Source organism: Paramormyrops kingsleyae, chromosome 19 (genome assembly GCF_048594095.1).
Source record: "Paramormyrops kingsleyae isolate MSU_618 chromosome 19, PKINGS_0.4, whole genome shotgun sequence".
NCBI lineage: Eukaryota > Metazoa > Chordata > Actinopteri > Osteoglossiformes > Mormyridae > Paramormyrops > Paramormyrops kingsleyae.
The window spans coordinates 24,449,783-24,473,333 of NC_132815.1; the positions used below are offsets into that span (position 1 = coordinate 24,449,783).

At 43.7% G+C, this 23,551-nt stretch overlaps 1 protein-coding gene across 1 annotated transcript; it reads left to right on the plus strand.

The window, feature by feature from the left end:
• Positions 1-820: 820 nt before the first annotated feature.
• LOC111850674 (phospholipase B1, membrane-associated-like) lies at positions 821-21,377 on the plus strand. The gene is made up of 42 exons (XM_023824809.2): positions 821-860; positions 986-1,049; positions 1,337-1,400; positions 1,540-1,574; positions 2,964-3,039; positions 3,203-3,254; positions 3,386-3,463; positions 3,547-3,612; positions 3,975-4,045; positions 4,300-4,372; positions 4,554-4,661; positions 4,765-4,839; positions 5,213-5,290; positions 5,380-5,481; positions 5,874-5,934; positions 6,569-6,627; positions 6,724-6,797; positions 6,915-6,958; positions 9,076-9,184; positions 9,269-9,320; positions 9,632-9,712; positions 9,812-9,877; positions 9,968-10,068; positions 10,249-10,330; positions 10,593-10,697; positions 10,941-11,036; positions 11,894-11,965; positions 12,132-12,209; positions 12,935-12,995; positions 13,221-13,279; positions 16,389-16,456; positions 17,112-17,155; positions 17,518-17,617; positions 18,226-18,277; positions 18,388-18,468; positions 19,156-19,221; positions 19,425-19,519; positions 19,636-19,717; positions 19,974-20,078; positions 20,216-20,311; positions 20,426-20,500; positions 20,813-21,377. The coding sequence occupies exons 1-42, from the start codon at positions 825-827 to the stop codon at positions 21,080-21,082; spliced, it is 3,312 nt and encodes a 1,103-aa protein (XP_023680577.2). The 5' UTR covers positions 821-824; the 3' UTR covers positions 21,083-21,377.
• The last annotated feature ends 2,174 nt before the right edge of the window (positions 21,378-23,551 follow it).

A 23,551-nucleotide genomic window follows, 5' to 3' on the forward strand; every position in this document is an offset into this window, starting at 1 on the left:
ATTAGGTTAAGGAACCTGCAGATAGGACACATTAGCTAGAAGAACAGGTTACAGAACATGCAAATAGGAGAAATCAGCTAGACAAACAAGTTAAGGAACCTGCAGATAGTAGACATCACCTAGACAAACTGGTTAAGGAACCTGCATATTGGAAACGTCTGCTAGACAAACAGGTTAAAGATCCTGCAGATAGGTGACCACTCAGATAATCATGGATGCTTTGGGACGATTTATCCTCTCTGTTGTAATTTTGGCCTCACTTGGACTTCACTCAAGCATTTCAGGTTTTTATACTTTTTTATTCAATACATACTATGACATTTAAGAAGAATCACTTCAGCAATCAAAGACTTCATCAAGTTTAGCAATCTTCCAGACTATAATGCTTAATTTTATCTGCCTTTCAGAATTTAAAAGCTCCTATTATTATTATCATCAGCATCACTGTATTATTATTGTTGTTGCTGTTGTTGCTGCTGCTGTGGTTGTGTCAGCGCGTATGCCATATCATGACCTGACAGCCCGTGAAATCAATGCCAGGGCAATTATGACAATGAAGCAGCAGCTGCCAGGTCATACATATAGGTGTCCCACAAGTTAATTTCTTTTGGCATCTGCCATGCTGCACAACACAGCACTTATAGAATTATGGGAGAACCAGATAAAGCAAACTAGCTGTTGTGCATAATTCAGCAGTTGCATGCACCTGATTCTGCAAGACTGTGGGACTGAATACATGTGTGCAAGCACAGGCTGAACTGACTCTGAAAGTCCCCTCCTTCTCAGGTGAAGACCTGAACTCAAAAAAACCTGAAGTCAATCAAATGCACACCAACTGCGGTCAGACAGCTCCACAGGAGGTAAGTCCCTCTGTGCGTGTGTGTGTGCGTGTGTGTGTGTATATATATATATATATACTGTATATATATATGTAAGTGCATCCAACTGCGGAAGGTGACGAGCTCCCTGTCTGCATGCCCTGCAGGGGGCGACGCAGCTGCTCCTGCCTTGCGAGCTACCCTCTGCTTCCTTCCCCCCACCATCTTCTGGTAGGTCAGCTCAGGAGTGACTAATCTCTTATTGATGGCTGCGGAATAAAAACTGAGCTATACATTTTGGCACAGTCTTGAAATATCTGTGGCATATCGATTAAACGATGGATAACTTGTCTTTGCTGCACACAAATTGAAAGGCCATCGGAATGAAATGATTGGTCCACTGCACGACAGTTAACCGTGGGCTTGGTTTAATAACGCTATGTGTAGTAGAAGTTTATTAAAGTGTACGACTCTCAGTGCCCGTGTTGCACATATTTGAACTCTGGTCTTCTCTTCAGTTCATGGTCTGAGGCCAGTGGATGTGTCCCTTTTAACCACCATTGGGGTCCCACGGTCCCTGAGGTAGGCATAGCACAAGCAGGTACACAGTATCTCCACGGCAACAGTCAGACTGACATATCGGTCTGGACGGTTAGGAGGGCGGACAGAATCTGAGTCATAGTAGTTCAGGGATTCTCTCTCTTTCTTTCTCCCTTTGCAGCAAACAAGTGTCCAGGGTGATCAGCAGATTATATGGTAAGAAATCACTGTGTATAGATTCTCTTTCGAATGCATCGAATTTGCTTGTTGAAACATGAAAATCCCTCAATGTATTTCACTATTCACACCAAAAATTTTGAAGTATGTATAAACTCCTCCTGTAGAAATGTAACAGATAGACCTTAAATGACACAGTGCACTACAGTAACTGATATGCTATATTAATGCACAGTATCTAATCTGATGGCCTGTGGGGAAGGTTCAATGCTTTCTTTGGTACTGTGCCTGACCTTTAAATAACTGCTATAACCACCTCAATAAAACGTTTTGCCGTCTGCAAGATAGGTGGTACTCATGGAAAAGCAAAAGACTTATTCCATGTTAGCTGTGCTGAGGTGACAGAGGACACAGGTACACAGACAAACAGTTTATCTACTTGACAGGCCTAGTAAACATCCTAATTTTCAGTCAGATAATAGGTCATATAAGAGGCCTACATGCTAAAATAACAGTTTAGAGGTGAGAAAGGAACCTAAAGGAAAATATCCAGCTCATTCTTTCAAAGCCTGGCTTAGTTTGGTCCTGCTAAAGACCAGGCTTGTCCAATAAGAGTTTAAGTGAGGAGCATTCCTATTGAACAATCATGACAACCAACTTAAGTTCACATAGCTAACTGAGAAATCCTGCTTCACGAAACACCCCCAAATCTTTTACTGGCCCGTTTTCTTCCAGGCTATGTCCAGCTTGGTCCAGTAATGTTCTAGTTTGGTCTTTATTGACTAATACCCCCCCCCCCCCCCCGTGGCTGCAGCTCCCTTGGGTCTGTCGCTACACCTGTTTCATGTATTGTTATACTGCCCACAGACAGAGGGCGCTGTGACCAGCTGACGTGTGATTAAAAAATTGACGTGCTGCTTTCATTGAAAAAATAAAAAAATGCTGATTCATGTTTCTTATAAGGAAAAAGGCAAGAAGACAGTTTCATCTCTCTTTATTGCCTTCATATCTCTCTGTAGTTTAGATTAACAGTCAGCATATATGCATTTACATAGAGACCAGCACTTTTCAGGAGGACAAGTTCATAAGGAAGTGATAACAGATGATAAATTGTACCTCTCACACCATATTATCAGTCGACCACAGAGGCAAACAGGAATCCACTGACCACCTAGGCTTTGATCTGGCCTGAACATGTGCTGATCTGTGAAAGCCACTATATTCTAAAGCAGTGTTTCCCAACCAAGTCTTCAGGGAACCACAGATGGCTCACATTTTTGCTCCCTCCCAGCCCCTGGTACAGCAAAATCGTGGAGTCTGTGGGTCCCCAAGGACCAGATTGGGAAACACTGTCCTAAAGCCATAAATTTCCTCCAATCCTGTTTATCTTTCTGTGGCCACCTATCATAATCTGTCCACTTCCTTTAGATATTATATCCATGTTCAACCCTGATTTGACCAGCCTGCTTCCAGAGCCAACAGAGAGCCACCCCTCACAGTACAGGTAAGTGTTAGCACACTCACGAGAAAACATAACGCACTTTTGGTATAACAGCGTACGCACACCTGCAAAGGTAAACACACCAGCTGCATCAATCACACAACATGTTTAGTTGTACGATACACCAGTGTGTCTTCATTACTCATTGTGGGTTCCCTCTTTGTAGGAGTCTGTCAGACCATGCCAAGGAAGTTGTCTTCCTCCTCCAGACCATGCAGGTTAATCCATCAAATGTCAACATACCTGTACACAGCCTCAAAAAGAGTTGGTTTGTCTGGAAGTCCACAGAATCCAGTATTCATACTAAGCCAGAGTTTCTGTCTCCACTCTATTTCACACTAATGTGCAGACCCTTCATTCGGGAAGACACTGGAAGCTGGTTCTGCTTCTGGTCCCGGTGGAAGGGCTCTGTGTCTGTCCAGAGCAGGTCAGTGAACAAATATTATCTGTGCTGCTTGTATTTAACATTAAGAGAAAAAGCTGACAAATGCACGCCTTTCTTTCACTTAGGCCAGTGCTGCAGTACAGAGAGCTGTGGGACAGGTGGATGAAGCCTTGGAGATCCTGCATAACCAGGTATCAGGTGGTTACATCTCAGTAGCTCATTTTGGATACTCTGTTTGGTTTATGTTTTGCTGTTACCTGTTGGTAAAAATCAGCTGATGTCTGGAAGGTAGCTGAACTGCTAAACCCAGAAGTCACCTTCTTCCCAAATGATTAATATAATACATCCATTCTAGGCTATAATTGGCCACCACATGCCACTGTATGTTGCTCCACCATGAGAATGTTCCTCGCTACTCTAGCTAACAAATTGCTTGTTTCCTTGTTGCCATTCGCCGTTAGCCATTTCCACAGTTTCCGAGTGAATTATTCAGTTGTTGAAATGCAGTTTCGGTTTTGCTCTTGCGTAACTGTTTATGCGTTCAACACTGCAGCTGAATGACACCTTGGTCAGTGTGGCTGTATGGGGAGGTCAGTTTGAAACCACTCAGCCTGAACAGGACAGGTGAGGCGAGAATCGGCTCAGACACAAAAAACTGCAGCAGCAAAGCCTTTAAAACGAGTCTGCAAACATTAACAGTTTGAAATCCCACTACCTGTCTGGTATTTAAAATAATAGGACATGCATTACCATTTGTGTTGTTCTTGCAAATGTTTGCAGAGCTTATTGCTGATGCAGTGGTAGCTGCTTTTCACCATGCTGTGAAAACCTGACAAACTAAGTTCAGCATATGGTGCTAACAGCAGCTCTTTTGCTAGGCTGTGCCACTGTGAGATGTGCACTGAGAAGGAGTTCAGACTGAGAAAGGCCCTCCTCACCCAGACCTTGCAGGTACAGTTTATGAATTTTGGTGAATGGGGGGGGGGGGGGAATGCAATACATTTTGATAACCCACAAACCCATCTGGCCACCGTGTTGACTGTCATCTCTACCCTTTCATGCCAAGGTTACACATTACATCCTCATTTAGTTCTGCTGTCTGCATGTGTTTATGTACCTGTTTGGTTCCCAGGAGTCTCTAGGTCACCTCCTGCTGGAAAAGCAGCGGTATAGCATGAGGGAAGATTTCACAGTAATGCTACAGGCTACCCCATCCGATGTAGACCCAGCCTCCTTCACTGTAAGCAAATGACCAATTCCTGAAAACTGCATTCCAGCATATTTCTGACAAAGGAGAATCTGTCCACACTTAGCCATTGAGACTACTTCTTGTCTGTTTACAGGAAAGAAGGGCTCCCACTGGTGGTCTTACCTCATGGCATGCAGACAAACTGGCATTACAGCTCTGGACCAACATGGTAGGTGTAGCACGGTTACAGATGTTCACTGTAAGCCAAATGCGAACTCACGAGACACAATTTTACATATCTTGGTATCTCAGGTGAGAGAGGGTTAGTGTGTGTGTGTGTGTGTGCCCTGTGATTGACTGGTGTCCTGTCCAGCCTTCTACACTGTGCTGCCTGGGACTGGCTTCCGGCCCTCTCACATCCCTGAACAGGGCAGGTAGCTGGAGGAGTGTATTGCTTCAAACTGAACCACATTATTCATTATTAACATATAAACACTCCTACAATGAACATTTTTTTCCTTCCGAGTAGGAAGGATTAATGGCTGACCTTGCAGTCTGTAGACAGGCGTTTGAACCTCATTAATAAACTTTCCATCATCCAGCTGCAGCCGACGGATGGGCAGCCAAGCGTGAATAAGGACATGTTCCTCAGCAGTGACAGCACTCTCTGCCCCAGCCAGGTGAGAGGGTGGCAGCCCAGTGTGCCAATCAGTCACGGTCACTCTCTCCTAGAGTGTTGCCATTATTCCTTTCCTTCTCCTCCTTGTAGGACCGCCCCTTCTTGCGGACAGAGAGAAACTCCTCCCCAGGACCTCGTGTGGGTGCCCACAGCCCTAGGGACCACGTGGCCAATTCACCTCTATCTGACTCTGTAAGTTCCTGTGTGAGGATCAGGCTTCTGCAGCAATGAGTCATCAGTGCAGGCAAACTGCATGTGGGGGCTCTGGGTGTAACCTGAGGTCATTTCTCACATTTCAGTGCTAATTAGTGATTTCAGCTTCTGCCCAGTTTCTCCCTGCTGTTATGACCATGAAATTGGAGTTTATTTTATCATGTTCAATTTGCCTTGACATATTTTTTCACATGCTGTAGTCATTTACTTAATAAGTGTTTAAAAGATGGATGGATGTACGGATGGACAGATGATGGACAGATGATGGATGGATGGATGGATGGATGGAGGTTGAAATCTGTGATGCATGTGATGCATTGATATCAAAGTTATGTACTTTGTGTTGGTTTGCTGTCTCCTAATGTGACCAGGTCCTGGGCAGTGAGCTGCCTTGTGAAGACAGAAGCCCCTCCCACTCTCCTCCAACTTCAGGTAAGTGGTAACACACAGACACACACACACACACACATATACACTAACCCTCTCTCACCTGTTTTTGAGAATAAACCACATATAAAGAGTTACGATTACTTTCACAGTAACAGAAGCTATAATCCAGAAATGAAACTCGCTACAACAGTAACTTTGGTTGTATGACAAGATGCAGAGATTGTCAACCTGCACACAAACATACACGTCCATGGCAAGATTCTTCTGGGAGGGCGCAAAACCGTGGACCGGGTCCTTGAGCTGACAAACAGGCTGGGAAACACTGACCTAAAGTGTTTGAGGAAACATAGAAAAGCAGCTAATTTGTACATTTAAATAAGATCTCTGAAGTGAATCCCAGTTTTTAGGAGACATCATGGATACATGCTTATCCAATGCAGGAGGTGCAGAGCAGAAAGTGGGGGTCACCCACGATAGGGTGTCAGCAATAATAATCATACCATTAAAATATAGTAATAAACATATGTCTACATTGTGGACCCTCACTGTGGACCCATATTTGACAGTGAAGCACTTATCATGGAAACCACAGGGGTGTCAGCATAGCACATTTTACACACCTAGAATGTAACATGGAGATATAGGTGCTATAGATGATTTCCATTCCCCTGCTCAGTTCACACCCTCCGCCCAGGAGATGTCAAGGTGGTGGCCGCTATAGGAGACTCTCTGACGGTGAGTCTCTCTGCCTTCCTCACTCCTTCTGCCCCGGAAAGCTGCATGTGTTTCAGTTTGCTGAGGATCTGAATCTGCCTCCTGTCCATCCTGCAGGCCGGCAATGGAATTGGTTCACCTCCTTGGAATTTACTGGACGTTCTGCGTCAGTACAGAGGGCTGTCCTGGAGGTGGGGCCCACATATGGGGCTGTTCCTTTGAGTGTGTGTCTCTCCATCTGAGTGTGTCTTTGTCTGGCTTTAGGCTTTAGTCTGATGGGTATTTATCTCCCTGTCTCTCTGTTGCAGCATTGGTGGGGATGAAAACCTCACCACTGTCACAACTCTTCCCAGTAGGTCAACCTTATGTATTTCACATGTCTTTCACTATAAATCCAGCTCAGGTGTCTCTCAAATGGACTGGCAGTTCACAGAAACCCGTAGAAAATTCTACACCACATTCTAGCTATTAATAGGGACAGTTTAAAGGAAACTTGAAGGGCAAGTGTCCAAAACTCACTCAGTCCACAGGATATGTTTGAGAAAATTTCTGTGGACTTAACCTATGGAAGATTATAAGCACAAAAATTCAGATGGCAATTCATTGTGCAATTGGCAATTCAATATTCAATCAGAGCATGCGTTTGTCATTTCAATATTTAATCTGAACATGTAATTTTTAAATACATTTTGCAATCGGCAATTCAATGTGCAATGTGCTTATGCAATCCTTAACTCATTTTTAAATATTTTGAATAATAAATAGAATAACAAGGCACTGAATTGCATTTCGTATTGCCATGGGTTTTTTGCCTCTTTATTCAAATGCAATGGCGTCCCCGGCAATTGCATTGCATGTTGGGAGGAAAACTCAATTCGCAATTCCCAACTGTCAGACCGCTCATCAAGGCGGACCTTCACTAACGACGTCACTTCCTTGTTAAGGGCCTCACCAGCATTCAACGGATTTGTTCGTTTAGAGAGTAATGGTGACAGAAGAGCCTGTACCTAATATTTGTGCCTTAGCAGATGAGATGGAAAACAATCGGGTATCAGCAATAGATGTGTTTGATAGGCTGCTTTTGCTCTCACAGAGGGTAGAGGAACTTTCCATCTTAACTGGACTTCACACGGGAAGGGTGCAAACTAATCTAAGCAGTCAGTGAGGCGCAGAGTGGGGAGACCCACCATCGTGATACCTGTGGTGGCCATTGAGGGCTACCTCTATGGGCTGATATTTGTGCTAATAGAAGCCAAATATGAATTGTGTATACTTGAATCTGCAGTTGTCGCATTAAAAAGCTCAATCTGAGTTTATTAGTTGAATCTGAATTCAGTTCGCAAATTCAATTTCAACTTATTGAGGAAAAGTCATCAACCACAGGTTCACAACGCCACTCATTTCCACGTTTACGACGGTCCGGCCGGTCGGGGTAAAGAGGAGGCGTGTGCCGGGGTGTCGCAAGAGCAAATACGGGATCATATACGCAGTCATCATATACGTAATGAGAAATAAGCGGTACCCGCACTGCTATATTTTAATCTTTATCGTACCACCACTTCTCACAAGTTGCCAAGACTCTGCTACTCAGAGACAAGCGTCACGCGCGAGTGGCGGGGCACCGCGCGCCGTACCATCAGTGTTGTTGAGGCGCTTCTGTTGTTCCCAACACCCCCATGCACTTGCGACACCCCGCAATTTTGTGATCCATCTCATTAGCATTAGCACCCACAAACGCTGCTCCTTCTACTCATTAACATTAGCATCCAGAAACGTGCTCCTTTTGCGGTCCTACTTATTTGGCAGCAGTATCTACAAGCACTGCTCCTTTGTGATCCATCTCATTAGCATTAGCACCCACAAACGCTGCTCCTTTTGCAGATCTTCTCATTAGCATTAGCACCCACAATTGCTGCTCCATTTGCGGTCCTTCTCATTAGCATTAGCACCCACAAACACTGCTCCTTTGCGATCTTCCGTCAGGTTTTCTGGTTCATTTCTGCTCTGCTTGGTTCAGATGGTTTTATTGCTATGCTAAATCTAAATTTCTTTTCAACATTTTCTTTTAATTATTTTGTTCTAGCATTGTGACGTGCAACCTCATTTGTATTACTGGCTAAAATGTGATTTTTTTCTGTGCAGGCGTGATGCAGTTTTTCCATTTCATATCAAAAGTCAGATAAGCAAAACATAATCTATAAAACATAATTTAGGAAGACATAGTCAAATAGTCTTACAACTCAACCAGTTTTCTAAATATACATTTCTCTAGTTCAGTTTGCATTTATTGCAAAGCAATTCATTTGAGTTTCATTTAATTTAATAAAAAAGGAAAAACAAAAAAATCAAACAACAAGTTAGTGTAATTTTTGAGAGTGGAGATCCAGTTCTATGGCGACGCACAATCACGTAACGTCAGGGACTTCTGTCAGATTTCACAGTTGTGCTGGGACATGTTTGTGTGTCCAGATATCCTGAGGCAGTTCAACCCATCGCTGACGGGATTCTCAGTAGGCACTGGAATGCAGAACAGTGATAGAGCATTCCTTAACCAGGCCGTAGCGGGGGCTACCAGCGAGTGAGTCATACCCACCCATCTGTCCATTCGTATCACTATCTGTTATGTTCTTCTCCCAGAGTCAAACTGAATATTTTCCTTCAGAGATCTAGCTGGCCAAGTGCGTGTCCTGGTGAACAAGATGAAGAACGATTCAGTAAGCCAACCAGTACATCATCATACATTCATAGATACATGCATACTGTATATATGAGACTCTTATAAGCAACACATGAGTCTGAGTAGTCGCATGTTGCAAGACAAAAACTTAAATGGCAGTACTCTGCATCGGCATACAATGAGCCTACACACGCATGTAATGCTAGATAAAAATGCATGCACTGGAACATAAATGCCTAGGCAACAGGAATACACATAGCATAAGATACTCAGCATCTGAAACAGCCCCAAACGGAAACAGTCACAGTGCACCAGTTCACCGCCACTATTGTCTTCTCTCCCTGGCAGCGTATTAATTTCCACTCGGACTGGAAGGTGATCACGGTGTTTATAGGAGGGAATGACCTTTGTGACCACTGCACCCACTCTGTGAGTATTTCTGAGGACCTCACAGAATGGGGTTACTTCTTATTTTAAGCCATGACACCTCACCTCCACCCCACTTCATTCTCTCCTTCTCTCTTGCAGGTTTATTTTTCTGCCAATAACTTTGTGTCACGAATCCAGCAAGCTCTAGACATCCTCCACAAAGAGGTATGAACAGTTAAAAAAAAAAAAACACTTTTTGTCTCTTCCTTAGTTTTAGTCCTGATTGCCCGCTCACTATTCTTATGCTTCTGGAAGGTTCCACGTGCTCTTGTGAACCTGGTGGAGCTGTTGCATATCATTCCTTTGCGACGACTGCACCAGATCCCCAGTCTAAACTGCCCTACCTGGCTGGTCAAGTAAGTTCTAATTTTGCCAGACCTACAGGGACCAAAGAGGGAACAGGACTATATTGGAGAAACAAGGGCAGTGGGGGTAATCTGACAAGGTTCCCCTATGTACCATAGCTTTATCCTTGTGAATGTCCTCCATGTTCCAGACTGTACTGCCACGTTAGAGCTTCGTTTGTCTCCCCTCAGCATCATGTGTCGCTGTGTCCTCTCACCCAAAGACAGTTCAGCGGAGCTGCAAAGAGTAAATGACATGAACAGAGCCTATCAGGTATTGAGAAGTCAGTCACAAAGCAGGACATATTTCATTATTTTAAAGAAATCAATTGTATTTTTCAACAAGGAAAAAATAACTGATGGCTACCAGAAATATGTTTTATAATATGCAATAAGTACGTTGGCTTATGTGTTATGATCGTGTTAATTCTGTAGTAACATGGCCTTTCTAAGAGCAGTGGTGTTTTACAGCGATAATGAATGTTTGGCCTATTTCCACCTAAGATAACTGAAGAGTTTGTCTCTGTCATTCTCAGCATGGCCTGCAGCAGCTTGTGGAATCTGGTCGCTATGACACCAACTCCTCCTTCACTGTGGTGCTGCAGCCGTTCTTCAGAGATGTGATACTCCCTCTGCTGGAGGTTAGACAAAAATACCATATTTTTCTTTTTATACTAACCTTAATCTCCACTTCACCTATGGCTGGACTTTTACTATCCGGTCAGTGTGAATAAATTAATAGCTGAATGAATGAGGTAATTAGCAAAGCTAGCTAAGGGGCCTCTATGGTTTTCCGTCATTTTTGATTAGTGCGTTTTCATGCTTCTCTGTCTTGTGTCTAATATTTTCTCTGAGTCTTTTTCCTTTCGGCTCTTGTTTGTAAGGACGGGCGCCCCGACAGGTCCTTCTTCACCCCAGACTGTTTCCACCTCAGTCAGAAGTCTCAAACTCTGATGGCACGCGCTTTGTGGAACAACATGGTGAGTCGTGCCGACTTAAAGTCACAGTGAGCCCACGGCACCACGGGCCAGGTCCTCCTGTGCTAACAAACCGGGCCGCAGAAAATAAAGAAAACAGCATTCTTCCCTGCAAGAGGAAGTCAAGCCAGAGCCTAATTGTACTCAACCAAAGCTTAACAAGCAGAGGTTGTTGCTATTACTCAGGCCTAACAAGAATATATTTTAAATTGCAGTTAGGATTTACTGGATGTCCTGCATAGCTTAAATAAGCCGGGATTTGGAGATGCCACTGCCTGCTAGCAGCATCCATTCTGTTCTTTATCTTTACTCATCCTCACCCACAGGTAGCTCCACAAACGTAGCTGTAACATCACACGTACCTTGCACATGCGTTGAATGCATTACAGTACATATGCGTTATGATAGGGGTGGCACAGTCATGCAGTGGTTAGCACTGTTGCCTCATACCTCTGGTCTCGAGTTTTCGCCATGACCCCAAGTGTGTGTAGTTTGCATGTTCTCGCCATGTCATTGTGGGGTTTCTTCTGGGTATTCCCCCAGTCCAAAAACATGCTAAGGTGAATTGGAGCTACTGAATTGCTCATAGGTGGGCTTGTGTGTGTGACTGGTGTGTGAGTGTGCCCTGCGATTCAACAAAGATAGTTTAACATATTGAAAACTGTATCATTGTGCCCGTAACCTCCGGGATAGAATCCGGATGCCCCACGACCCTGAATAGAATAAGCAATTACAGAAAATGGATGGATGGATGGATGCATTAAGGTACATTACACTGCATTGTGATGTCACAGAGATTTCAGCATGCAGTGTCAGACTGAAGCCGTGACACATTGACTTTCTGTCTGTCTCTTTTCTAGCTAGAGCCCCTGGGGAATAAGACCCAGACACAGAACTTCACCGCTGATATCTCTTTGAAATGTCCGACTAAGGTGACTTTGCAGGAGGACCTGTGTAACTTTGCTGGTGGAACACCAGTGTGATCAAAATAATTGTGCTTTGTGCAAGCCAGTAATTTAACTGAGATGATTTTTCTGTATTGCTGTGTTACTGTACAAGCAAGATGTTTATTATGTGCAACTACTTATTGTTCTTCAGGACTCACCGTTCCTAAGTACCTATCAGAACAGTAACTACACTTACCAGGGCCCCCCTCCAACACCACCCCCCATCACGGTAAGAGCATAGTTGTTATCTCACTCAGCGGGCTGGTGTTTGCTGAAGGTCCCTCTGCTGTCAGTGGAAGATTAAACTGGCTACTGTAGGTGAACAGTCATCTGTTAAACTGCACTGCAGGAGATTTGTTTATTCTTGTAAGGAAAATGGGTGTTTCGGATATTTTGGTGGCTATATGTTTGCTCCAGTCGAAAATTAATTCTAGTCTACTCTATGGCTGCATGAGAGTCAGACTGGAAACTATTTTGTTACAGTTGGCAGTGGCTCAGGAGAGAGTTTGATACCTGGGGGGCCCAAACTCTAATTTAAAAACAAAGGTATGTTTACTGGGGGACTAATGAGGCCAAATTAATATTTGGGGAAGAGATAGCCCCCCGCTCCCCCAGTTCCTACACCCCTGACAGTTGGTGACTGAAAACATTAGACTGGTCTCATGGCATAGAGCCACTGCCTAAGTATACTTTACGTAGAGCTCAGTATGAATTATCCATGCGATCAGTATGTCAGCTACTCTTCCTTACCCATTCGGTGTAGAATAATAGGTGCTGTTTGAATTACACAAGAGCACCTCTAAAGTTATCAGATTTTTTTGTTTGTGCTCTAGGTCTAACAGCTGCTATAACACTACACATGCAAATGCCCATGTCAGTGTTAACTCTGTAGCTTTGACACCCATTTGTGGATTATTGCCTATGACCTGTATAACCTGTATCTAACCTGTTCAGAACTGGGGTAGTGACCTGTCATGTGCAGAACGTAGCCCCTCCAACACCGTTCCTGTGTCAGGTAAGGAGACTGCATTGAAGAGTAAACGTTGGTTGGAAGGGATTTAAGTGTAAACCTGCACTGCCTGAGCAGAAAAGTGGCCTGTGATTGGCCATCCATCCCCCCATCAATGTTCGCTCTGCTTATGTAGGTCAGGATCACAGGGCGATTGACTGGCCCCATATGGGGCCATATGTTAACATATGTGGAAGAGGAGAGGTCTAATCACAGCTCTCTGGATTTCAGCTCACAAACTGCGACCAGCAGACATCAAGGTTGTAGCTGCCTTAGGAGACTCAATCACGGTAAGTGTGCACGAGCCGCACCACCTATACTGTGTGTGCACGAGCCGCACCACCTATACTGTGTGTGCACGAGCCGCACCACCTATACTGTGTGTGCACGAGCCGCACCACCTATACTGTGTGTGCACGAGCCGCACCACCTATACTGTGTGTGCACGAGCCGCACCACCTATACTGTGTGTGCACGAGCCGCACCACCTATACTGTGTGTGCACGAGCCGCACCACCTATACTGTGTGTGCACGAGCCGCACCACCTATACTGTGTGTGCACGAGCCGCACCACCTATACTGTGTGTGCACGAGCCGCACCACCTATACTGTGTGTGCACGAGCCGCACCACCTATACTGTGTGTGCACGAGCCGCACCACCTATACTGTGTGTGCACGAGCCGCACCACCTATACTGTGTGTGCACGAGCCGCACCACCTATACTGTGTGTGCACGAGCCGCACCACCTATACTGTGTGTGCACGAGCCGCACCACCTATACTGTGTGTGCACGAGCCACACCACCCACGGTGTTTGCACACAGACCACACCACTTACAGCGTGTGTGCATCAGACACACCGCCCACAATGCTTTATGAAGCTCTCATCTACAATATACTATAGATATAGGTATACTATAGGTCAGGGGTCTCCTGGAGAGCTACTATCCAGTAGGTTTTCTGTCCCACTTGGCTTCTGATGAGCGACCACTGGCCCTGGCATTTACCTGAGAACAGGTGTGGCTCATCAGAAGCCAGGTAGGATTGAAAACCTACTGGATAGTAGCTCTCCAGGACCGGAGTTGGAGACCCCTGCTGTAGGTGCTATGAAGTACAAAGCATCCTTAATTCTTACACTAACCATTATAATGCATTATGAAGGACTCTATAATGCATTATAGATGACAGCTGTAAGGTAAATGTTACCAGACAAATTTATTAAAAGATATACCGACATCTTGAAGTAGTTGTGCCAGCACACAGTTTCTGTCATCATGGTTTTATAAGCATTAAAGCACCTGGCATAAAAATAAATCATGTGATCATTTCTCATATCTGGGTGCCTTCACAGAAATTAATATAACATCTGCTAGCATAGTTATACCAAGATATCCAAATACAGTAAAAAGTCATCAGAGGTGATACGATCTGGCTCAAAACCGTAACAAAAAGGAAAAAAAAATAAAGAAAATCCAAGAGAAGACACGGGACCCAAGCTTACTAGATAATTAAAAATTTTTATAAGAATAAAAGAAAAAAGAATGCTACACAACATATATATAACGCATGGTTGTCAGTAGTCAGTAGTGCAGGCATGCAATGTTCATGTAATGTAAACTAAATACAGAAAACGAAAATCAAATACAAAACAAAACCATAACAAAAAGCAAAACAAATGGCAACGTGCAACAGGCGCCTGAGCACAAGCCCCATTTTCCCCAAAATCTAGCCATTTTAAAAGGGAACAAATCAGCTACAGCCTTAACACGCATCAGGTGTAACTGGCTCAGAGTCATTACAAAGAAAATTGCCAACACTTGATGACCAATCCACAACCCACACTCAAGGTCGAAAGATTAAATCTTCCTTTATTAGCTGGGCCTTCACCTTCACCTTTGCTGAACCCACCCCCATAGACTAGGGGAGGCACCTGAACATTTACCCAGGTAACTTTTAGAGCATCATTAAGAACGATCAATAAAGAAAAGAATTACCTCACGTAAGGCGAATCGATAAAACTTATCCAATAAAAGCCTGAATTGTATCTGTTTGTTAAAAACAAAAAATGTGATTTTTACAAGAACAATACTGGTTATTACATCATGAGGAACACCTCTCACCTCATGCCTGCTTATCAGCGTCAGGGTAACGACCCACCCTGTTTGACGTCGAGGTTGTTTAATTGCCGACTGCATGTGTGATAATACCTCTCCAGGCTGTGCCATTCATCAATGCCATAACCTTCCCTGGGAGTCTCAAAGCTTGCCGATTAGCCATCCTAATCACCAGTGTTTCACAGCAGTATAAACTGCTGTCTGACTGCAGCAAGCCTTAGAAAATATCAGAAAGACCAGATAACATAAAGAATCAACAATCTATCTGGCATACTGATACACTGGACTGAACCTCTTATGAAGTTTAATCACTGGCAGGTACTTATTAGGTTAGTGGGTCAGTGCTGTTTAACGTTTGAACATTAGAACACATTTGTGTCTTTTGCAGCTAATGTATTCTCATATGTGTGTTGTGTCTTCCTTTATCCCGACTGACTCAGCAATACTTATCTCATAATTGAAGAGCAAATTTCCAAAACTCAGTCCACAAGATACATTTCTGAGAAAATTTCTGTGGACTATGAGTTTTGGAAAAGTAATTAAAGTTCTTTGTTGGGTTACATCAGGACAGGGTGAGTTTTGCTTCCCAGTACTGAAACATGTGATGAGGATGCCTGATTTTAGGTCATTAGCAGTGTTGTCTCAACAACAAGAAAAAACAGACCGAGTAAGTGTAGGAAATTTGCTCTTCAATTGCAATACTCCTCTTATAATGAATCTTACAGGATGTTTGATGCTGTCCCTGTTTGCACTTTATTTTTCCCCAGGGATCAATAACATTTATCTTTCTATATATCAGTTATTCATCTGTTATGTTGCGTCAACATCTTCAGTTTATTGCTCTCCTTTGTCCTAAGTTGTTTCGCCATTGTTGTTTCTCTCTGTACGTCAGTATGTCTACTGGAAACATTGCTTTAGATTGTTCTGCCTGTGTCGTCTGTACTAAGCGGTCGAGTGCGGTCTGTACTAAGTGATCGAGTGCTGTCTGTACTAAGCGATCGAGTGGGGTCTGTACTAAGTGATCGAGTGCGGTCTGTACTAAGCGGTCGAGTGCGGTCTGTACTAAGTGATCGAGTGCTGTCTGTACTAAGCGATCGAGTGGGGTCTGTACTAAGTGATCGAGTGCGGTCTGTACTAAGCGATCGAGTGCGGCCTGTACTAAGTGGTCGAGTGCTGTCTGTACTAAGTGATCGAGTGCGGTCTGTACTAAGTGGTCGAGTGCTGTCTGTACTAAGTGATCGAGTGCGGTCTGTACTAAGTGATTCACTGTTGTCTTTTTTCAGGCTGGTTCTGGTGCAAAGTCAAAAAACATCCTTCAGATGAGAAATGAATACCGGGGGGTGTCCTGGAGGTAAGACAACAGATAACTGGTGATTCCAAACACCCCTTGTGATTCATGTGTGTGAGCCCTGTGATGGACTGCCATCCTGTCCAATAGTGTCCCCTGCCATGTCCCCTGTGCTGCCTGGGATAGGATCCAGGTAACCCCCAAAATGATGGGGAGCTGGACAGAGATAGCACCAAAAATGCAGAAATTTCACACACGCACACACAATTATGTCTTTTTGGGGACTCTCCATCCATTTCTATGGGGAAAACTTTAATCCCAACATGACGACTTTAACCTCTACCCAGCCCTAACCTTAACCATAAGTAACCAAAAAAAATAGAAGACTTTTGACATTTTTAATCACAGATGTTGGTGGGGACCTAAAAATAGTCCCCACAATGTCAAAATAGCAGGTTCTTATTACATTGCAGGGGACATTTGGTCCCCTCAATGTAATATAAACCTAATTCACGCACACACACAGCCACACATCCACATAGACACATACTGAGACACACACACACATACAGACCCACAAAGATAGTGTAACATATTGAAAACTGTATCATCAGACACATCAGAAGTATGTTCATTTCCAAAAATCAGGGCCCCTACAGTCCTACAGTGTGACATATGTTGAACTAATTTAGCGTTATTTCTGCTTGTGTGTCTACAGCATTGGGGGAGACAAGTCTCTGGACATGGTGACCACACTTCCCAGTAAGTCTGTACAGTAGAAGTATGTCTAAACAGGGATGGAAAGAACAGAGCTTTTTTTTGGCAGCAGGACCTTATTGGGCAAAAGAAAACAAAACTCAGTGTTACACTGGTATATAATGATTGGGGATTAACGAATGAGTCTTCTTGCCAGCTGACATTACCCCACCCAGGACAATCAGGCCACACCCCCGCACTCCCTACCCACAACAAATGCAAGTCAGACTGTAGCATTTACTGTTATTTACTATGTGAAAAGCCAACTTTGCTGCTAATAGATTGCTCCTTACTATACTAAAGTCTGAATCCACCAGGGCTTTCTAGATGTTTGCTTCTGGCTGAGTGTCCCTGTCTTCTTGGCACAGATATCCTGAGGCAGTTTAACCCCACCCTCCTTGGCTTTTCTAAGGGTCAAGGGTCAAAGCAGAAGGGTTTCAATATGGCCGTGTCTGGAGCCAAGGCCCAGTGAGTGACCCTTAAACCTGCCCTCGTCCTCTTTTCACCTGTCTTTCATCTCTCTGTTGTTTTGAGTGCTTGTCTGTGTATAATCCAAGCTGCCCCTGGCTGTGGATCAGAGTAACACACAGTGCAGGGTGTTTGTGTTTCTATATGATGTGTTCAGCAAACGGTCCTTCCAGGTTAATGCCACCCTCAGACCGTCCGTCTTTGTGTCCTACTGCCACTATCATCCAGTTTTCTCATTAAATTAATTCCAAATTCTGTCACTTTTTTGAAAAAGACAGCACTTTTGTTCTGGATTTGCATTTGCCCGGTGAATGTAACATTAAAACATACAAAATTAAATACAAAAAAAAATCTTCGGAAAGAATGACTATTTTCAGTGTAAATGTTAACAATAGTTTGTCCATATATACTATGGCATACATACGTTACCAAGGAACAGTAATATCAACATTAGCTTGACACTGGAGAGGATGCACCTTTAAAATTTTGTTGCTGTGGAAACAACAATGACAATAAAGCATCTGAATCTGACTTTGAATCCAGAAATCCCATTCTTCCTGCTGTCATCACTTTTGTTGTCCTTTGAACTGCCTGCTTCTGTCTTTCAGCCAAATTCCTGCCCAAGTACAGACCCTCATCCAAGGGATGAAGGGCAGCAAGGTGAGCCCAGCGTGAGAGAACTCTGGCAGTAAAAACAGCCTCTCATATTGCCAGTGTAACAATCTGTAGGCCAGTGTCTCTAATCTTATCTCATTGTTTCATGCATTAAGGATGTTGACTTTGAAAATGACTGGAAGCTGGTTACTCTCTTCATTGGGGGCAATGACCTCTGTCAGTACTGTATGGATCGGGTGAGTGTCAGACAGACGGGATATAGTACTGTATGGTTTGAGTGGGTTAGGATGTTGTCAAAAGGTCACTGGTCCAAATACTATGGTTGGCAGGGTGATGTTACCATTGGGCCCCTGATGAAGGCCCCTAACCCCAATCACTCTAGAGGCTGACAGACAGGTCCAGCTTTCTCAAAAATGTTGCTTTTGGGTAAAAGTGTCTGCTAAATAGATGTATTTCTATATATGACCTTCAATCACACACAGAGCAGATTAGATACATATTAGATACATATGTGTGGACTTTGCAGTGACTCAAATTTAATTGCAGTTAACGATCCCTAACCCTGAACTATGCAGTGAAATACATGCACCAGATATTTGACGCCACAAGATACGGAGTCCTTGAACAGACCTCTGCAAAAAAATAAAATGCTCTTACTTTCACGTGTGCAGGAGACAATTTTGCGTGCGCACACAAAAGTAACATCATTTAATTTTTTTGCACAGGTCCCTTCGGGGTCTCTATACATATTCTTTTCATAATATGTGCAAATATTTTCTTCAAATTTGTCAACAAATGCAAAATAACATAATTGACACACTATGAGCAGATCTTTTTATCTGCATGTTTGTGATTGTTCATTATAATGGTTTTCGACATGAAATGTTGGTACTGTAACTGTAATGCCCTTCATTTACCATCAGGGAAACCTTTCACCTCAAAACTACAGTCACCACCTGATGCAGAGTCTAGACCTGCTCTACCAAGAGGTGAGTCACTGAGCATGTTGGCTGTATCGAGGCAGATATCCTGACTATAGTGTTGAGCTCTGCTGCACACTGATTATGAGCGTTCCAGAGGAATATGCACTCAGTGTGCTGCTTAAGGACACAGAATTTCGCCCTCAGGAAATGCTGTCATTGTATCCTTGAGCTGAGCAGTGTATCTGTCTCCCCCTTATGGTCACTGTCAGGTACCGCGTGTGATGGTAAATATTCTGGAGATTCTGCAAATCGATGGCCTTCGGAGGATCAAAAAGGACACACTGGGCTGTTCTCTGCTACAAAGGTTATTCTATCTGCTTGTAGCTACCAACCCATTTCTGTGTTCTTGTCCTCCTGATTCACAGGGCTGTCTCTGTTTCCAACTGCCTAGATGTGAAATACAGTATATCTTTGTCACAGGAATCTGTGCCCATGTATGCTGAATCCCAGTGAAGATTCCCTGGAACTCAGTGAAATGAGGAGAATAAACCAGGAATATCAGGTGAGCATTTAACTGATTTGGATGCAGATGGAAAATATTTTGGTCATGAATTTGATTGGCTGATTTCTGCTTCTAAATTAACTAGAAACCACGTTTCTTTTGAGGAAACCTTTCAGATAATAGGTGAAAAAAGTAGAGATTTTAGCCAGGGGCTAATGTGAGACGTCTAGCAATGTGGAGATGGAAATATAGAGGACTTTGTTTTAAAGGGTTCATTCTATGCCTACATCCTGCATCTTGCCATTTTTCTCCTCAGGCGGAGACGGAGCGCCTTGTCTCCGGGGGGCGCTATGATGGCCGGGAAGACTTTGCTGTAATAATCCAGCCCTACTTCCGAAATTCCATAATCCCCCTGAGCTCGGTGAGTCTGCCCTCTCCCCAACAGTGCAGCACACAGTCACATGTGCTACTAACTACAACATGTGCAGATGGACACACTTTCAGCAATAGGACACACAAAGACTGACAAGAGGCTGCACTGCACAAAACTCTTGGCAGGATGGCGGACCGGATCTGAGCTACTTCTCAGTGGACTGTTTCCACTTCAGTGAACGGGCCCACGCAGAGATGGCCGTCGCTCTCTGGAACAACATGGTGAGGGTTGGATGGATGACGCTGCCACAGCTGTGCTGCGTAGTTGGGGTGCATTTCACAGGCAGGGTGCAGCCACACGGAAAGATGACTGTTACCATGCCGATGTCATTACAGCTGGAACCTGTGGGAAGGAAGCAAGTGTACAACAACTTCACACACGACCGTAACAAGATCAAGTGTCCTTCAGAGGTCCGTTACACCAAATGGCGCTGACAATGCACATTGACAATAAAACCCAAAAATGACGGAATCTTTATAGTAGTATATGCATTTATGTTATTGTATATATATATAAAGGTTCTGACTTTAAATTCACTTTTTTATTTCCGCTGAGATGTCCAGCGAATTCTTTATTGGTAGCTACTTTTAATGTGAAGATTCTTATGAAAGTGTACAAGAGTAGACTTGCAGATTCTATTTTGTTAGCAATTCAGATTCAGTTTGACAGAGGCTTCTTGTCAGGGCCACATGTAATGCCGCTGGGTTCTTTCCTCCTGTCAGGCCCAGCCCTACATCTACACCAGCTTGAACAGCTTCCTCAGTCCCCCAAGCTCTCCAGTGCCCACCACCAGCACGTCCGCCGCCGCCTCCGATGCCGCTACAGCCCCCGCCTCTGTCTGCCCGTCCACCTGGCCCGCCTGGGCCTTTGCGCTGGTCGGCGTGGTCGGTTTGCTGATTGGCTGGGGCTTTACCTGGCTCACCTTTTCCTGCAAACAGCGGAAGGATTTGAAGAAGAGGAGTCAGACAGAAATGAAAGGAAGTGAACTGTAACACAGATGGTTGATAGATACCTGTGCCTGGTCCAGAAGTAAACATGGAATAGAAAAAAGGGATTTTCTCATTCTTTCTTACAAAAAGAGAAAGGGAGAGGCTCTCAGATAGTGTGGGCAGACCCCCACCCCCCTCCCCCTTTGCAATAGCATCCCTTAGAGTTTTGTAGAAGTTATTTGTTTTTTCACAATTGAATTGGAAAACTTTTATGCTCCATGTTTTAAAAATAATAAATTTATCGTGTAAATATATGAAATTTGTACTACTTCAAATAAAACATGTCATGTTCTGTAAACTGTGTTTTAATCAGCATTACTGGTATTGATTGTTTCACAAATGGAAGGGATTCCAGAGGTCCATGAGAACCAAAGCTGGAGACACCCTAGATGGGATGCCAGTCCATCACAGGGAAACATGAACAAGCGCCCATACACACCGTCAAGAAGCATGGGCAGTAGAGATCCCGCCTAACTGCATCTGTTGCTGGGGAAATTCTATAAAACTCTTTCAGCATTTAGTCATATGCAAAAATGGCAGAGAGATGTCAAGTATCTATCATAAATATCACAATTAAGAAAGTAAATACGATTTAGATCACTATATTGCCACCAAAGAAGGTTTGTATATATTGTAAACGAATGGGATGTCATTCAGACAAATGTTAGGCCTATATTTTTAAATCTTTTTATTAGTGTTTCAAAGATTTTATGTCTTCAATAATATAGGTTCACTTTTGCACTTTAATATACGAAGGGAACAAATTAATAAAATGTAACCACAATTTAAATAAAATGAGGGAATGAATTGGTATGTAGGTAGGTAATGTATAATTTGTATTATGTTATGAGCAGGGGATGTTTGTAGGTGGAGAAGTTGCCAAAGCTGGAAATTACACATTAATTAATGATTGGTTCAGAGATATAACCAATCTGATTGCAGAGGAGGTGGGTCCAAGCAACTAGAGGAGCTGAAGCAACCAATTAGATGTCTTGGTCACTCCTCCACTAGTTGCTTGGACCCACCTCTTCTACAATCTGATTGGTTATCTCTAAACTAATCAATTTTCTCTCCGCCCTCAGAACATTTTTGTGTAAGTATAACTCCCACAAGCATAATTCAAGAGTGTCAGAAGCTGCACAGAGCCTTATAAATGTGCTCATTCAGCTCTGCATAACCCAGTTCAAGTTTAGCCCGCACAACATCCGATACCTTAGTGAGTGGTCTTAAGAGTGTTTTGCCTGAATTGCCAGTTAGACTATCTGTGTTCGGTGACAAACTGTGTATGTCTTTGAAAGTAGGTGTAGACATTTACTTTCACAGTTTCATTGATAGCAAAGTTCAATGACAAACTAAGTTTACTTGTAGGCTAACATTGTAAGATACAGCATTTAAACTTAGCAGAGGTCAGCGCTGCCCTGCTAGTTTCTCTTTTTGCTCCTTCACAGAGCACAAACCCATCCACTCTCACACACATCTACAGACTAATGCAGGCACACACTGGAATGCTTATTAACGCATTGAAATGAAAACTGCTTCGTGACTAGACAGACACCACCTGAACAACACGCCATCCTCAAGCAGCATGGTAGTGCTATCCTGGTACTCACCAACAAGTCATGCTGTGGTAGATGCCTTCCAAGTTTGCTCACTCTGCATATGTCTTAAGTGATAACTCACATGCTATTTGTTATACACTCACCTAAAGGATTATTAGGAACACCATACTAATACGGTGTTTGACCCCCTTTCGCCTTCAGAACTGCCTTAATTCTACGTGCCATTGATTCAACAAGGTGCTGAAAGCATTCTTTAGAAATGTTGGCCCATATTGATAGGATAGCATCTTGCAGTTGATGGAGATTTGTGGGATGCATATCCAGGGCACGAAGCTCCCGTTCCACCACATCCCAAAGATGCTCTATTGGGTTGAGATCTGGTGACTGTGGGGGTCATTGTAGCACAGTGAACTCATTGTCATGTTCAAGAAAGCAATTTGAAATGATTCGAGCTTTGTGACATGGTGCATTATCCTGCTGGAAGTAGCCATCAGAGGATGGGTACATGGTGGTCATAAAGGGATGGACATGGTCAGAAACAATGCTCAGGTAGGCCGTGGCATTTAAACGATGCCCAATTGGCACTAAGGGGCCTAAAGTGTGCCAAGAAAACATCCCCCACACCATTACACCACCACCAGCCTGCACAGTGGTAACAATGCATGATGGATCCATGTTATTCTGTTTACGCCAAATTCTGACTCTACCATTTGAATGTCTCAACAGAAATCGAGACTCATCAGACCAACATTTTTCCAGTCTTCAACTGTCCAATTTTGGTGAGCTCGTGCAAATTGTAGCCTCTTTTTCCTATTTGTAGTGGAGATGAGTGGTACCCGGTGGGGTCTTCTGCTGTTGTAGCCCATCCGCCTCAAGGTTGTGCGTGTTGTGGCTTCACAAATGCTTTGCTGCA

What these genes read in the sequence shown, in the direction of transcription:
- LOC111850674 (XM_023824809.2), top strand. Translation starts at nt 825, where the DNA reads ATGCACACCAACTGCGGTCAGACAGCTCCACAGGAG. An exon ending in ACTCAGCCTGAACAGGACAG is followed by an intron (nt 4,046 to 4,299) that starts GTGAGGCGAGAA and finishes CTCTTTTGCTAG; the next exon opens with GCTGTGCCACTGTGAGATGT. An exon ending in GTCAGTACTGTATGGATCGG is followed by an intron (nt 18,469 to 19,155) that starts GTGAGTGTCAGA and finishes ATTTACCATCAG; the next exon opens with GGAAACCTTTCACCTCAAAA.